The sequence below is a fragment of the Dendrobates tinctorius genome, unplaced genomic scaffold (assembly GCF_039654945.1).
Source record: "Dendrobates tinctorius isolate UK_male_01 unplaced genomic scaffold, ASM3965494v1 ptg000158l, whole genome shotgun sequence".
Classification (NCBI taxonomy): domain Eukaryota; kingdom Metazoa; phylum Chordata; class Amphibia; order Anura; family Dendrobatidae; genus Dendrobates; species Dendrobates tinctorius.
In genome coordinates, this window is record NW_027361825.1 from 32,513,477 (window position 1) to 32,532,075 (window position 18,599).

Sequence of the window (18,599 nt, forward strand, 5' to 3'; positions counted from 1 at the left end):
CCTCCTCCTCCTCCAGAAGCGAAAGCTCGTCCACAGAGCGCAGTCGTACGAGCACTCCATCTGCAGCTGTCACTGTTGCACACGATGTGTCCCCCTATCGAGCAGCTAGTGGAAAGCGTCAGCAGGCTGTGTTGCAGATGATGTGTTTGGGCGACAGACACACCGCCGAGGTGCTGGCCGAGTACTTGAAGCGACAAACTGAGTCATGGCTGGGCAGTGTACATCTTGAGGCAGGCAAGGTAGTTAGTGATAACGGCCGTAATTTTGTGGCAGCCATAGCCCTTTCAAAACTCAGCCACATACCTTGCTTGGCTCACACCTTGAACCTGGTGGTGCAGTGCTTCCTCAAAAATTATCCGGAGTTAACAGCCCTGCTCCAGAAGGTGCGAAGACTGTGCGCGCACATCCGCCGGTCGCCTGTACACTCCGTTCGTATGCAGAAGCTGCAGTGATTGCTCCACCTTCCCAACCACCGCCTCATTATCGACATTGCAACAAGGTGGAACTCCATCCTGCACATGGTGGAGCGGCTGTGCGAGCAGAGGCAGGCCATAATGCATTTGTGGGAGGATACACGGCCAGGCACTTTGAGAGCAGACATGGAGTTGACAGGCGTGCAGTGGTCGAAGCTGAAAGACCTTTGTTAAGTCCTTCAGTGTTTTGAGGAATGCACACGGCTGGTAAGCGCAGACGACGCCATCCTAAGCATGAGCATCCCACTTATGCGTCTGCTCATGCAAACTTTGACGCACCTTAAGGAGCAGGCGTCTGCAGCCAATGTTGACGAGGAGGAAGAGGAGGAGGGAATCCTTGATGACATTCAGCCATTGTCTGCTCAGGGACCTCTCCTGGACGAGGTGGAGGAAGAAGAGGAGGAGGAGGAGGAGGAGGATGATGGGGATGATTACTTAGGGGAGGAGGATGCACCTCGTGGGGCAAGTGAAAATGTTGGCGTGGCAAGGTCTGGTACAGGGTTTGTGCGTGACTGGAGGGATGTGGATTTGCCAGAAAGTGCTCCTCCACCCAGCACTCGCAGTGCATCATTGACACCGGGAACATTGGCCCACATGTCAGATTATGCCTTGCGGATCCTAAAAAGGGACCCCCGCATTGCCAAAATGATGAACGATGACGACTACTGGTAGGCCAGCATCCTGGATCCACGCTATAAAGGCAAATTACAAAACATCATGCCACAGGAGAACCTTGACCTAATATTGGCTAATAAACAAGCAACTCTGGTAAATCAGTTGCTTGAGGCATTCCCAGCACACAGCAGCGGTGATGGTTCTCACACGAGCCGTACGGGCCGGGGGCAGCTTGGCAGAGGTGTTCGTGGTGCACACAGCAGAAGTGGCGTTGGAGACAGGGGTTTCATGACAATGTTGTGGACTGATTTTTCAAATACCGCTCACACAACTGGTAATACTGCATCGATGGAAAGTGACAGGAGACAGCAGTTGTCAACTATGGTTACAAACTACTTTTCCTCCCATATCGATGTTCTCCCACACAGGTCATTCCCCTTTGACTATTGGGCCGCTAAACTGGACACCTGGCCTGAATTGGCCCAATATGCCTTACAGGAGCTCGCTTGCCCAGCTGCAAGTGTGCTATCGGAAAGAGTCTTCAGTGCAGCTGGATCAATCCTGACAGAAAAAAGGACCCGTCTGTCAACCCAAAATGTGGATGATCTAACCTTCATTAAAATGAACCACGCATGGGTTTCCAAGGATTTTGTCCCACCGTCCCCTGATGACACATAGGGTGACAGAAAAATGGCTTGCTTTGGTCCACCTCTTCCTGGTACTTCACCTATTTCGCCTTTTGCATCAGCTGAATGTCCAACATCAACATATGCCACTTTCTAAAACTCCCTAACTGTGCTGCCTCCCCCCCCATGGCCGGGGTCACCACCTACCGCACGACACCGTGCGAGTGCCGTTGCCCTGGACAGGTGGGTAGGCCGACTCTTGGGCGCGGGCACTGGCACAGGGTCCCTCATAGTGCAATCAAGTGTCTCTGACGGTGGTGGTGCACACCCGCCGTCAGACACACCGCTGTACTATGAGGGGCCCAGTGCCAGTACCGACGCCCACGAGTGGGCCCCCCTTGCTTGGCCAGGGCCCCAGCATTTGCAATCTTTACCTCTCCCTGCTCCTCCGCTGTGTAATCTGGGCCGTAAAATCCATACTGTGCCTGACACCGTCTGAGCCTGCCTCCTGAGACATATATTTTGAATGTGTACGCTATCCATACATGTTATCCAGGGATACGGTACCCTTTCTAACCTTTGTGCAATGACGTGCAATCCATACTGGGCCTAACACCGTCTGAGCCTGCCTCATGCTGTATAGACATTTATTTTGAATGTGTACGCTATCCATACATGTTATCCGGGGATACGGTACCCTTTCTAACCTTTGTGCAATGACGTGCAATCCATACTGGGCCTAACACCGTCTGAGCCTGCCTCATGCTGTATAGACATATATTTTGAATGTGTACGCTATCCATACATGTTATCCGGGGATACGGTACCCCTTCTAACCTTTGTGCAATGACGTGCAATCCATACTGGGCCTAACACCGTCTGAGCCTGCCTCATGCTGTATAGACATATATTTTGAATGTGTACGCTATCCATACATGTTTTCCGGGGATACGGTATCCCTTCTAACCTTTGTGCAATGACGTGCAATCCATACTGGGCCTAACACCGTCTGAGCCTGCCTCATGCTGTATAGACATATATTTTGAATGTGTACGCTATCCATACATGTTATCCGGGGATACGGTACCCTTTCTAACCTTTGTGCAATGACGTGCAATCCATACTGGGCCTAACACCGTCTGAGCCTGCCTCATGCTGTATAGACATATATTTTGAATGTGTACGCTATCCATACATGTTATCCGGGGATACGGTACCCCTTCTAACCTTTGTGCAATGACGTGCAATCCATACTGGGCCTAACACCGTCTGAGCCTGCCTCATGCTGTATAGACATATATTTTGAATGTGTACGCTATCCATACATGTTATCCGGGGATACGGTACCCTTTCTAACCTTTGTGCAATGACGTGCAATCCATACTGGGCCTAACACCGTCTGAGCCTGCCTCATGCTGTATAGACATATATTTTGAATGTGTACGCTATCCATACATGTTATCCGGGGATACGGTACCCCTTCTAACCTTTGTGCAATGACGTGCAATCCATACTGGGCCTAACACCGTCTGAGCCTGCCTCATGCTGTATAGACATATATTTTGAATGTGTACGCTATCCATACATGTTATCCGGGGATACGGTACCCTTTCTAACCTTTGTGCAATGACGTGCAATCCATACTGGGCCTAACACCGTCTGAGCCTGCCTCATGCTGTATAGACATATATTTTGAATGTGTGCGCTAGCCATACATGTTATCCAGGGATACGGTACCCTTTCTAACCTTTGTGCAATCACGTGCAATCCATACTGGGCGTGAGAACGGCTGGCGAGCTGTTAAGCAAGCTACAGCACCTGTCCAGACAAGTACAGGGATTCCCTAGCGAGGAGACTTATTTGATTGTTTTCAATGTTGGGACAGCAATTTTTGGGGAGCACTATACTCTGGAGAATGATAGATGGGGCCCACCATACACTGGAACATTCCAAAGGTGGACATCAGACACTGGAGCAGCATTTACAGGGCCCATTATACACTAGAGCATTAGAAATGGGGCCCATTATGTTTGGAGCATTATTTGGGCCCATAAGACAGTGGAGCTTCATCCATGGGGACCAACATATACTGTAGTATTATGTGGAGCTCATCATATACTGTTTCACACATTATATGGGACCAATGATTTTGTATGGAGAAATAGATGGGCCTCGTCATGAGATGTAAAAAGTGAGGTATTTTTCATTGTACTATACCGCTATTTCTCTGCCGTATCGGAGCATGATGAGTTGTGGTATGTGTTAAAGGGGCGCTCTTTCGCCCAGGGCACATGAAAACCTGCAGCCAGCCCTCCCCCCCCACAACTCTAGCCAAATAACCCCCATTTTTCAGTGCGTAACTTGTATTATGAAGTTAATTAAGGTTGACAAGCTTAAGTAAGAAGAATTGATGCTTTTGACATTCAAATGGGCACTGTAGGTGTGTTTCCTGTCCTCCTCTCACTGCCGACTTTTATTCCCCATTGACTTACATTGGGTTTCGTGTTTCGGGACGACCCCGACTTTTCCCTATAATCGGACGATCTTGCTCGACCCGACTTTTGGAAAAGTCGGGTTTCACGAAACGAAACGCGACCCTAAAAAACCAAAAGTCGCTCAACTCTACTGACAACATGTCTTCAAATTTCCAAGCACTAAATTTTGTATTTATTTTCAGAAAATGAGAAATGGTCAAAATAACAAAAAAATACAGTGCTTGCAGACCTCAAATAATGCTAAGAAAACAAGTTCATAATCATTTAGAAACAACAATACTCAACAATACAAATGTTTTAACTCAGGAAGAGTTCAGAAATCAATATTTTGTGGAATAACCATGATTTTTAATCACAGCTTTCATGCGTCTTGGCATGCTTTCCAACAGTCTTTCACACTGCTTTTGAGTGACCTTATGCCACTCTGGATACGAACATTTAAGCAGTTCTTCTTTGTTTGATGGCTTGTGACTATCCATCTTCCTCTTGATTACATTCCAGAGGTTTTCAATGAGGTTCAGGTCTGGAGATTGGGCTGGCCATGACAGGGATTTGATGTGGTGGTCCTTCATCCACACATTGATTGACCTAGCTGTGTGGCATGGTGCATTGCCCTGCTGGAAAAAACAGTCCCCAGAGTTGATGACAATTGCCTGAGCAGAAGGAATCAACTGTTTTTCCAGGATAACCTTGTATGCGGCTTAATTCATACATCCTGCACAAAGATTAACCTGCCCAATTCCAGCCTTGCTGAAGCATCCCCAGATCCTCACCGATCGTCCACCAAATTTCACATTGGGTGCAAGACACTGTGCCACTCCAGGTCTCCCTCTAACCATTAAATGACCAAGTGTTTGGCAAAGCGGAAAGTTAGACTCATCAGAGAAGATTACCTTACTCCAGTCCTCTATGGTCAAATCCTTATGGTCTTTGGCAAACTTCAGCCTTGCTCTCCTTTGCTTCTCATTGGTGAAAGGCTTTTTTCTAGCTTTACATGACTTGAGCACTGCCTCAAGGAGCCTGTTACGAAATGTTCTTGCCATGCACTTCACCCCAGCTGCAATTTGCCATTCCTTTTGTAGGTCACTTGATGTCATCCTGCGATTGCTGAGTGACATTTGAATAAGATGATGGTCATCCAGGTCAGTGGAGAGTCGTTTTCACCCTCTGCCAGTCTGTAGCTTTGTTGTCCCCAATATCTGCTGCTTGACTTTGTTGAAATGGACTGCCATCTTAGAAATTTTAATGATGGAGGCAACATGATGCTTACTGTATCCCTCTGCTAGTAAAGCCGGAATTGAGCCCTTCTTTTCAGCACTCAAGACTTTTCTTTTCAACTCCTTTGGCATGGTTAAAAGTTATTTTTTCATTCCTATTACTTTTGGGATATTATTAGCACTTGTTTTGCCATCCAGCTTGTACTATTGCAAGAGGATTGAACACCATAGCAGAGTTTTTTATACTTTCCTTCGTTAAATAATATTTGGTTCAGGTGATCACCTAATCAGAAACACACTAAGTAGAATGAGGTGTACTCGGATTCAACTGACACTAGAATGGAATAGCCGTCAGACATGTAGAGAAGCTGATTTTTATAAAACTATGCCGTGATCTCTTAATTTTTGCCAGAGCTGTAGATATAATATGTTAATAAGTATTTCTACTTTTATATGACTATGCAAGTAAAAGAAAACTTGAAATAGTTTCCAGATTCCGTACTAATGCAGACCTAATCTGAGACACCCTATTTTCTATAACTGACTTATTAGATTTGCTGTGTAGACTGGGACAGAATGAGCAGAGCCAACTTATTATAATTCGTGAGTGAGTTGACAAATATAATTGCCTCTCCTCCCGTAACAGCCCAACCAATGGATCCAACATTCTATTTTGCCCAAACTGTCGCTAATGTCATCTGTTCAGTGGTATTTGGAGATCGATTTGAATATGAGGACAAAGAATTTCTGAAGCTTTTGGGCCTCCTGAATGAAATTTTTAAAGGTTTTAGCTCCATTTGGGGACAGGTAAGGAAGGATTTACTTGCAGTCCTGAAATATGTTAATGGAAAATGTTACATGCTATGACTTTACTACATTAATTTCTTTCAGATGTACAATGTCTACCCAAAACTTCTAGCAAAGATGCCAGGGCCTCATCATAAACTTTTTAATGCCATTGATGGCATTCAAGAATATATTACAAAACATGTGAAAATGCATAAGGAAACATTGGACCCCAATGATCCTCGGGATTTTATTGACTGCTTCCTTATTAAGATGGAACAGGTAAGGTCAATCCATAGATTGTACATATGAACCTAGGTGAGGGAGCACTGGATGGGCAGATGGACCAAGTCCTGGATACTAAAGTATTTATGTGGGGAGTTGGGAAAGAGCACCAATGATTCTCCTAACATTGACCAAGATATTGATATACAAAGTGTTGCCCAGGATAATGCAGAATCTAACCTTGACTTTGTCTTATATAACTTAGGTAATGTAAAGATTTTTAATAATGTTTGGTGCCCAAAAATTTGGACACATTACTTGGTCTAAATCATATATAGGCTATGCCAGGGTGGCAAACTTTAATTTTTTTTTCACCACGTACCAAAAATCAAAGATAACCAACATTGAAAGTCCATACTACATCATTAAAATTATAAATTATTATTGTCTACAGCACATAATTCTAATATGACAACATTAGCAGTGTTCAGAGTAAATGATAATTACAGTTATAATAATCAGAACAAATGTCTCCAACTACATCAAAATAACAAACGCATCAATTTATTTTTGGTGACAGGGGAATAAGTTTTAAGGGCTTGTCAACAAATTTCCGGATAGTTGGCAACCTTGAGCTATGCGTGGGAAGACTGGTTATATTGTCCAATATCCGTCCCCATAAATATAAAATGAAAATTGGCCAATGACCAATAGTTATGTGGTTGAATGAACGATCATTTGTCAATGGCTGTAAACACATCACAGACCACAACGGCATGCATTGTTTTTTTTTGCCGATGATGTCTCCAGTGTGGATCATTACCTAAAAGAATCCAACACCTTTGACCAATGTTTTGAATGATAAAAACATTCATTGGGTGGTCGTCGGTCGAAGCGAATGATCAGCAGTTTCACTAAAACAGCCCACAATCGTTTGCTATGGTCACGTTTGGCCATTTCATTCAAGTTTTATCTAATATGTATGGGCTCTACAACATTATATATTTTTCAAGCAATTTTTCCTGTAGGCACTTATTACTTAATATTTACATTTGTTTGCACAGGAAAAAGGCATACCTGATACTGAGTTTCACATGGAAGGCATTGTCAATACCACATTTGATTTGTTTGGCGCTGGGACAGAAACTGTGAGCACAACACTGCGGTATGGATTGATGATTCTTCTCAAGAATCCAGATGTTGAAGGTTAGTAAAGTCCTTGAAATACTAATCAGTATAGATGAGCAGACCATTTCTAAAGCTCGCACTGAAATCCCCAGATTTTTCAGGGTGGAACTGGACTTCTGGCTTTGATGGAGTCTGGGGGAGTTACTCACAGGCGTGCACAGCGTCGCTAGACATGCCATGACATCAAAATTCTGTGACATTTTGTGTGCTTGCACAGATCCCTCCCAGCGTTAGACGGTCAAAAAGAGTCAATTGGTCAGAAAAAATTGGGGCACTTTTAAGGCAATTGATGACTTTGCCTCATGCCAATGTCCCTACTGAAAGTGTGACTCAAGAAGAATCTTGCCATGGCCTTTAATTATTTCAAGTAATCTTAAAGTTTATACCCCAATTTTCTTCCATCATTACAGAACGAATCCATGAAGAGATTGACAAAGTGATTGGAAGGAACAGGGCTCCATGTGTAGAGGATCGTTCTCGTATGCCCTATATGGATGCAGTAATTCATGAAATTCAAAGATACATTGACCTCATACCAATGGCACTCCCACATAAAGTGATCCGAGACTTGAAGTTTAGAGATTTTCATATTCCTCAGGTAAACTGGTGCTGTTTTCTGTGCTCCATAATAGATGCTTGTCGACGTGGATAAGAAATAACTACAATACATTTCAATAGTCTAATGATATTAAATAGATATGAATAGATGGTTGTGATAGTCACTATTTATGTAATTGGATTGTTATTTCTAGGGTACAACCATCTACCCAATGCTCAGTTCTGTTCTACGAGATCCGAAACAGTTTAAATACCCGAATGAGTTCAAGCCGGGACATTTCTTGGATGATAACGGCAAATTCATTCGGAAGGATGGATTCATGCCATTCTCATCAGGTAAGTGCATGATATTAGAGGGTTAAGCAACATTGGTGAGAGTAGAATTGATCATCATGAACTGTAAAGTTTTTGAGGGTAGTACTATTAATTCAGGCTGGATTTATATACAGTATCTCAAAAAGTATAGCTACGATTAAAACAACAATATAGTCACTGGACAAGGTCATCAAATGGAGAAACATTTCACTGGTGAGAAAGACATGAATCATCATGGCTAGTGTTGAGCATTCCGATACCGCAAGTATCGGGTATCGGCCGATACTTGCTGTATCGGAATTCCGATACCGACTTCCGATATTTTTTCAATATCGGAATTCGGCATCGGAATCGGAAGTTCAGTTGATTGACGGCCTGACGTCATCATGATGCGCGGTGTGTGCGCATCATGATGCGCCGTCATTTCGGGCCTTCCGGGGGTCTCTGCCGGCCTGCCGGGGGGCTGTGCCGGCCTGCCGGGGGGCTGTGCTGATGTCCGGGGGTCTGTGCAAGCATCGTCCGATGGGACTACAAGTCCCATCGGGCGATGCCTGCTACCATGACAGTGATTGACACATTAGCCAATGATGGGACAGTAGTAGTCCCATCATCCGGCTAATGTGTTAAATGTTAAAAAAAAAAAAAAAAAAAATACTACATACATACTACATGCTACATACATACTACATATATACTACATACATACTACATGCATGCTACATACATACTACATATATACTACATACATACTACATACATACTGCATGCTACATACATACTACATACATACTACATACATACTACATGCATGCTACATATATACTACATGCTACATACATACCACATACATACTACATGCATGCTACATATATACTACATGCTACATACATACCACATACATACTACATACATGCTACATATATACTACATGCTACATACATACCACATACATACTACATACATGCTACATACATACTACATACATACTACATGCATGCTACATACATACTACATACATACTACATACATACTACATGCATGCTACATACATACTACATACATACTACATACATACTACATGCATGCTACATACATACTACATGCATGCTACATACATACTACATGCATGCTACATACATACTACATGCTACATACATACTACATATATACTACATACATACTACATATATACTACATACATACTACATACATACCACATATATACTACATACATACTACATGCATGCTACATACATACTACATACATACCACATACATACATGCTACATATATACTACATGCATGCTACATACATACTACATATATACTACATGCATGCTACATACATACTACATGCTACATGCATGCTACATACATACTACATACATACTACATGCTACATACATACCACATATATACTACATACATACAATACATTCATACAATACATACATAGACATACAGTACATATAACATAGAGTAACATACTTACCAATACTTGTCACATTGTTCCCCGAAGCCATTGTCTTTCCGGAATAAATATTAACATAACAAACCACAAAAATACTCACCCACGATCCGAAGCAGTCCACGAGTGTGTCCCACGACGATCTTGGGTAGAGAACTGCAGCATCAGATGATGCTGCCGTTCTCTACGGGCTGCAGGAATCCAATGACGGAAGGTAGGTATCCTTCCGCACTGTATTCCTCCGCCACTTAAAAAAAAAAAAAGTCCCTAGTCTCACTTTATGCCATTGCTGTGTGGGAAATTCCCACACAGCAATGGCATAAAGTGAGACTAGGGACTTTTTTTTTTTTTAAGTGGCGGAGGAATACAGTGCGGAAGGATACCTACCTTCCGTCATTGGATTCCTGCAGCCCGTAGAGAACGGCAGCATCATCTGATGCTGCAGTTCTCTACCCAAGATCGTCGTGGGACACACTCGTGGACTGCTTCGGATCGTGGGTGAGTATTTTTGTGGTTTGTTATGTTAATATTTATTCCGTAGACGACAATGGCTTCGGGGAACAATGTGACAAGTATTGGTAAGTATGTTACTCTATGTTATATGTACTGTATGTCTATGTATGTATTGTATGAATGTATTGTATGTATGTAGTATATATGTGGTATGTATGTAGCATGTAGTATGTATGTAGTATGTATGTAGCATGCATGTAGCATGCAGTATGTATGTAGCATGCATGTAGTATATATGTAGTATGTATGTAGCATGCATGTAGTATATATGTAGCATGTATGTGGTATGTATGTAGCATGTAGTATGTATGTAGCATGCATGTAGTATGTATGTAGCATGTATGTAGTATATATGTAGTATGTATGTAGTATGTATGTAGCATGTAGTATGTATGTAGCATGCATGTAGTATATATGTAGTATGTATGTAGCATGCATGTAGTATATATGTAGTATGTATGTGGTATGTATGTAGCATGTAGTATGTATGTAGCATGCATGTAGTATATATGTAGTATGTATGTAGCATGTAGTATGCAGTATGTATGTAGCATGCATGTAGTATATATGTAGTATGTATGTTGCATGTAGTATGAATGTAGCATGTATGTAGTATGTAGTATGAATGTAGCATGTATGTAGTATGCATGTTGTATGTATGTAGCATGTAATTTTTTTTTTTTTACATTTAACACATTAGCCGGATGATGGGACTACTACTGTCCCATCATTGGCTAATGTGTCAATCACTGTCATGGTAGCAGGCATCGCCCGATGGGACTTGTAGTCCCATCGGACGATGCCTGCACAGACCCCCGGAGCCTGCACAGACCACCGGCAGGCCGGCACAGCCCCCCGGCAGGCCGGCACAGCCCCCCGGCAGGCCGGCACAGCCCCCCGGAGCCTGCACAGCCCCCCGGCAGGCCGGCACAGCCCCCCGGCAGGCCGGCACAGCCCCCCGGAGCCTGCACAGACCACCGGCAGGCCGGCACAGCCCCCCGGAGCCTGCACAGACCCCCCGGCAGGCCGGCACAGACCACCGGAGCCTGCACAGACCCCCTGGCAGGCCGGCACAGCCCCCCGAAAGGCCCGTACAGACCCCAGAGAGGCTGTACAAGGGCAGGAAAGGGTTTTTCTTATTCCGATACCGGAAGTCCCATAGACTTGAATGGGACTTCCGGTATCGGAATCGGCGATACCGATACTTTTTTTAAAGATCGGCCGATACCATCCGATACGATACTTTGAAGTATCGGATGGTATCGCTCAACTCTAATCATGGCTCATACATAGTTTGGCCTTTTCTGTGGTAACATACAGATGCAAAACTTGGACAATAAAGAAACAACACAGAATAGAATCGACGCCTTTGATGTGGTGCTGGACAAGGATATTATCAATACCTTGGATGGCAAGAAAACCAAACACATCAATTTTAGAACAAATCAAGCCAGACATGTCACTGGAAGCAAGGATCATCAGGCTACAACTTGACTACTTTGGACATATCGTACGAAGAGAGCAATCACTGGAAAATACATCATGGACGAAAGAATCAAAGGAACAAGGTGAAGAGGAAGATCAGCAACCCATTGACTTGATACTATGAAGATAACAGCGCAGAAGACCTTGGTGGACCTATCTAGGCTTGACAAGATCTATCTTCCTATAGAAAGCTCATTATCAAGTCACAATATAGGCGAAAACTGTTTAACAAAACAAATAAAATTAAATCTCAAGCAACTTAGAGAAGCAATCCCTGGTGTTACTCCGCTCTTATAGCATTATGGGTGAAGAATTCTTTCAACTAATTAATTGTTTGAAAACACTTACTACACTTTTATTAATATCTTTCTCTAAAATCCTTGTTTATATAATTTTACTACCTTTCTCCAATTCATCTTACGAAACATTCATATATACAGTTGTGGCCAAAAGTATTGACACCCCTGCAATTCTGTCAGATAATACTCAGTTTCTTCCTGAAAATGATTGCAAACACAAATTCTTTGGTATTATTATCTTCATTTAATTTGTCTTAAATGAAAAAACACAAAAAGAATTGTCCTAAAGCCAAATTGGATATAATTCCACACCAAACATAAAAAAGAGGGTGGACAAAAGTATTACCACTGTTCGAAAAATCATGTGATGCTTCTCTAAGTTGTGTAATTAACAGCACCTGTAACTTACCTGTGGCACCTAACAGGTGTTGGCAATAACTAAATCACACTTGCAGCCAGTTGACATGGATTAAAGTTGACTCAACCTCTGTCCTGTGCCCTTGTGAGTACCACATTGAGCATGGAGAAAAGAAAGAAGACCAAAGAACTGTCTGAGGACTTGAGAAACCAAATTGTGAGGAAGCATGAGCAATCTCAAGGCTACAAGTCCATCTCCAAAGACCAGAATGTTCCTGTGTCTACCGTGCGCAGTGTCATCAAGAAGTTTAAAGCCCATGGCACTGTGGCTAACCTCCCTAGATGTGGACGGAAAAGAAAAATTGACAAGAGACTTCAACACAAGATTGTGCGGAAGTTGGATAAAGAACCTCAACTAACATCCCAACAAGTTCAAGCTGCCCTGCAGTCCGAGGGTACAGCAGTGTCAACCCGTACTATCCGTCGGCGTCTGAATGAAAAAGGACTGTATGGTAGGAGACCCAGGAAGACCCCACTTCTTACCCTGAGATATAAAAAAGCCAGGCTGGAGTTTGCCAAAACTTACCTGAAAAAGCCTAAAACGTTTTGGAAGAATGTTCTCTGGTCAGATGAGGGAAAAGTAGAGCTTTTTGGGCAAAGGCATCAACATAGAGGTTACAGGAGAAAAAAAGAGGCATTCAAAGAAAAGAACACGGTCCCTACAGTCAAACATGGTGGAGGTTCCCTGATGTTTTGGGGTTGCTTTGCTGCCTCTGGCACTGGACTGCTTGACTGTGTGCATGGCATTATGAAGTCTGAAGACTACCAACAAATTTTGCAGCATAATGTAGGGCCCTGCGTGAGAAAGCTGGGTCTCCCTCAGAGGTCATGGGTCTTCCAGCAGGACAATGACCCAAAACACACTTCAAAAAGCACTAGAAAATGGTTTGAGAGAAAGCACTGGAGACTTCTAAGGTGTCCAGCAATGAGTCCAGACCTGAATCCCATAGAACACCTGTGGAGAGATCTAAAAATGGCAGTTTGGAGAAGGCACCCTTCAAATATCAGGGACCTGGAGCAGTTTGCCAAAGAAGAATGGTCTAAAATTCCAGCAGAGCATTGTAAGAAACTCATTGACGGTTACCGGAAGCGGTTGGTCGCAGTTATTTTGGCTAAAGGTTGTGCAACCAAGTATTAGGCTGAGGGTGCCAATACTTTTGTCTGGCCCATTTTTGGAGTTTTGTGAGAAATGATCAATGTTTTGCTTTTTGCTTCTTTCTCTTTTGTGTTTTTTTTAATTTAAGACAAATTAAATGAAGATAATAATACCAAAGAATTTGTGTTTGCAATCATTTTCAGGAAGAAGCTGAGTATTATCTGACAGAATTGCAGGGGTGTCAATACTTTTGGCCACAACTGTACCATGAGATTACAAGTCTTGATGATAATACTTAAAAATGATGCTTATATTAGTATTACTCTTGTTAATGATATGAAATAACCCCACAACCAAAATTTGATAACATAATAAATCCTATAGTTTCATTTCAATGCATCTGACATCATTTATAGTTAGTGAAGTGTGAGAAACATTTCCACTTACAATTGATTAGCTCTAACCAAAAATAGAATCAAAATTGCATAACAAAAGAAGCTTTTGTTCCAATGCGGCTAACACAAAACAGAAAAATCCCCATCACATCCTCCAGCAGTAACAAGGTGCTCTCCTCCTCCTTCTCTTTGAGAGAAACACTAATTAGTAAAAAAGTCGGAACATTTCACCCTGGTCTGGCTAACCCTAGTCTTGTCCCTGATATTCATTGATCTTTGGCACTGTTGCATTAGCAAGAGATCTAAAACTTAATGTTTTGGAGTCAGAAAATGCACAGTTGATTTACTCAAATATTTCTTTACTCTCCAGGAAAACGGATCTGTCTTGGAGAAGGTCTCGCAAGAATGGAGCTTTTTCTGTTTTTCACAACGATTTTACAGAACTTCAGCCTCCGGTCACCTGTGGACATAGCAGAAATAGACTTAACACCATTATTGAGTGGATTTGTTAATATCCCTCGTTATTACCAGTTAGCCTTCATCCCACGCTGATTCCTTTTACACTTTTGCTACTACGTTTATTTTTTTATTTTTGCTTTTTTCACTCTTAAGATTGAAAATTGGGCTTTTATAAGAATTATATTTTAGAAGCTAACTCTTAGAAGCTGACTCTTAAATCCTAGATGGAATAAAAAAAATGACAAAGCTACCAGCATAAAAATGCATAGAGCCCATTAATTAAATTACTTTGCATATTAACAAGACATGAAAAGCAAAATTCCCAGGTTTAGCACTGTCTCTCCGCTGCTACAATGTACGTGACCTCCACAGTCAATTACTGTGCTCAACAGCTCACACACCTACATGCACAGTCGCTGAGCCCAGTGATTGGCTGCAGTGGTCACATGCGTACAGGCACTGTAGTGTTGTGCTCACCACTGCAACCTGTCAAAGAAGACCAAAAGCAGCGGTGGAGAGGCAGAACATGATTTAAGGAGGCTGATTATGGGGGTGTTTGTTTTTTCTATATCTTCAACTGAATAATTAAAAGCAATGATCCAGGGATAACCCCTTTAAACATCTTTCCAGTTCTTAGATCTAGCACTAGCAGCAATTTTATTTAGTATTTAATATTATATAAAATATGAAACATACTGTAGGTGAATGAAAATGTATACAATATTAATATATTGTTAGTAATGAAAAACGTTTTACCTTACGTAAAATATATTTTTTTCTTAAATAAATGCACCAATGTGTCAATCTAAATAGATCAGCCATGAAGTACAGTAGCCAAGAATTATCTGAAGCCCAAGATTTACATATAAAAGTGATGGTGAGGTCAGGGTTGTGCAGCAGGTAGCTGTCAGGTGCCACTTCAGGGCAGTGCCTGGAGCAGTAGCAGCTGACCACAAGGATCAGAGATGCTGGTTTGGATTGTGTGTTCCAGAAAGGATAGGACGGTCGCTGGAACAGGTTATTACTTTGCAGTTTTTGGATAGCTGACTGGACAGCCACTTGGACACTTTCAGACTGTGCAGCTTCTGGATAGCAGACAGAATAACCACTAGTACAGGTTAAACAAAGTAGGGTCAGATTAGACAAAGCAGACAAGTGGACCTAACAGCAGGCAGGCAAGTATAAGCTTACTTTGCACAGACGTTGCTATGGCACCTCATAACAGGGGGAGGTGCCTTAAGTAGTTAGTGTCTCCCAGCTATTGGCTGGGGATGCATTAGGAGAGTGTGCACTGTCTCTTCAAGAGACAGGAAGCACATGCCCATGCGCTTTAATAGCACTGCCAGGAGATTTTCCAGACATGCACAGACCCTGAGGAGCGGGAGTGGAGGCTGGAGACGTGGACGGATGGCTAGGGCGGTAAGTCGACGTCCTTGCCTGGGGGAGTGAAATCAGGCACGCAAGAACACCGAAGCTACATCTACCACTCAAATCACCGAACACTTTAATGGTTCTTGGATTTTAATGGGATCTAATGTCACCGAACTATTGGGCATGTGCAATTATGACATGTGAGCTCTGAGTCCAGTGATTGGCTGCAGCTCTTAGGTGACTAATGAACAGGATGACATCGAAATCTATTAGTCAGCTGACCAAAGCAGCTAATTACTGACCTCAGCAGTTAAGTGACTAATGGGTGGTACATCATCATCAAATTTTGGGAAAACCCTTTAAGATTTGAATCACAAAGCAATGATCTAGAATGGATACACAGAGTCGCTATAAGTACATGTTTTAGACACTTACGCATACTGTGTGTTGAAAAGAGCTATGCATGGTATTACAGGTCTACAAAACCAGTGCATAAAATACCCATGTGCATGACGGATAAATTTTGGGCTTTAAAAACTAAATTTGTCCCCAATCCTTGAGTTAGGAGATGGTTTGCTGTGGATCCAACTGTTGCATACAGCTTTCTCTGACATTCCCATTGACAACGAATGTAGCCGGAGCCGAGCATGCTCCACTCCACTCAAGACAGAGCTGCAGAGGCCCCTACTGATTGGCACAGAGCTCTGATCTTGAAATTGTTTGGGTTCCCATGGATAGAGGATAACTTGTTTTTGGGAATAATATAATTCTTGGCCTATGGCACATATATAAGTAATAATTAACTCGTATAACCATATATGATGACCACCTGTCGCTAACATGACAAAAAAACAATCTCACCCCTGCGTGGGCATTCTGTGACTCCATTTCTAGCTATTTTAACACCACCACTACCGCCTCATCTCTTTACTCCAGCCTATATGTATGTGTATAAAGCTTTTAGAATTTGGGGATAATTCACGGATTCCCTCTTCTACTTTTCATCCCCATCAATGTGACCTTTTCCTAGATGTTCCACTTTAAGTCCGATCCGATCTTATTTTATTGTTCAAAAATATTACCATGAACCACATACCACTATGATTTCTTTCTGGAAGGACAAAGCATTAAGCCTCTCAACTTGATCCATCACACATGATAAAAAATGTAAAAGACAAATATTTTGCAACCACATTTTAATTTTTTAGGTTTCTTATTCTAACTTTTGACAAGTTGTCATAAAAATAAAAATATTCTCAAAATAATCTGGCAGCAGGTTTTTTGTTATGTAATCTGAGAGCAGCATGTTCATGATGCATGGTCTAACACCCTGATTCCAGTGATGTATCACATATTAGGCTGTGTGTAGCTGTTTCAATAAGGTTAGTGTTTTCTAAGCAGGAGGTTATTATTACAGGAAGTGGTGTCTCGTTCCTCCTTGTAAACCGTTTTGTGAAACCCCTCCTCCACCACTAATTAGGCACTTTCTGCCTATGTGCATTGTACACAGAAAGCTGCCCGTGAGTGGTGTGGGCAGGGTTATACACAAATGTCTGCTGCAGATCAGCATGACACATTGCTGAAATCAGTGTTTCTGCTATATATATATATATATATATATATATATATATTATCAACATAGCCATATGAGGGATTTTTTAAGGGACAAGTTGTAATTTTGAATAAAATCAGTCACTTTACCATGTCATGTACTGGAAAATGGGAAAGAAAATCCAAAAGAGGTACAATGGCCCAAAAAAAAATAAAAATCAGTTTTACTACCGACAAGAGTATATTTCAGATAAGCACACTTACAGTGAGATTAAGCTTTATTTTAATTTTTATTTTAGTGATGAAAACAAATTGAGAAATTTGTAAAAAATTGAAAATAAAAATTTGGATTGTTCCTCCATTTTCTGAGACATAACGTTATTATTTATCTGTTGATGGAGCTGTGTGGTGTGAGCATGCTTTTTGTGTGCTGATATGTTCTATTGATATCAATTTGGAGTACATACAATGTTTCAATCAATTTTTTTATAGGTGATCTTTTAGTGGGAGGGCAGCTACTGAAAAATAGCAATTGTGGGATTTAGCTTTTTGTATGTATTTTGCTCACGTGTAGAAATTGCAGGAACGCGGGATGTCGTCATAGACAGGAGGTAGATCATGAGTTAAAAGTTTTATTTAACAACTAGCTGAAGAGCCTGGCGCTGCCCGGGCATAGAATCTAACTGTGGTTAGTTATAGCAAATTATAATTATCCTCCATCCCATAGTCCCATGCCCATGTACCCATCATACATATCCACGATCCCATAGGCCCGTGCCCATACACCCATCATACATATCCTCCATCCCATAGTCCCATGCCCATATACCCGTCATACATATTCTCCATCCCATAGTCCCATGCCCATATACCCATCATACATATTCGCCATCCCATAGTTGAGTGCCCATATACCCATCACATATCCTTCATCTCATAGTCCCATGCCCATATACCCATCATGCATATCCTCCATCCCATAGTCCCGTGCCCATATACCCATCATACATATCCGCCATCCCATAGTCCTGTGCCAATATACCCGTC

General features: G+C 42.2%; 1 protein-coding gene across 1 annotated transcript in view; it reads left to right on the plus strand.

The window, feature by feature from the left end:
* LOC141052048 (cytochrome P450 2C16-like) overlaps positions 1-17,829 on the plus strand; it is a 39,661-nt gene extending 21,832 nt beyond the window's left edge. The window contains exons 4-9 of the mRNA XM_073549226.1: positions 6,073-6,233; positions 6,318-6,494; positions 7,502-7,643; positions 8,036-8,223; positions 8,378-8,519; positions 14,542-17,829. Coding sequence (XP_073405327.1) covers positions 6,073-6,233; positions 6,318-6,494; positions 7,502-7,643; positions 8,036-8,223; positions 8,378-8,519; positions 14,542-14,723 — 992 coding nt within the window. The 3' untranslated portion in view covers positions 14,724-17,829. The remainder of the gene's footprint in view (positions 1-6,072; positions 6,234-6,317; positions 6,495-7,501; positions 7,644-8,035; positions 8,224-8,377; positions 8,520-14,541) is intronic.
* Positions 17,830-18,599: the final 770 nt, after the last annotated feature.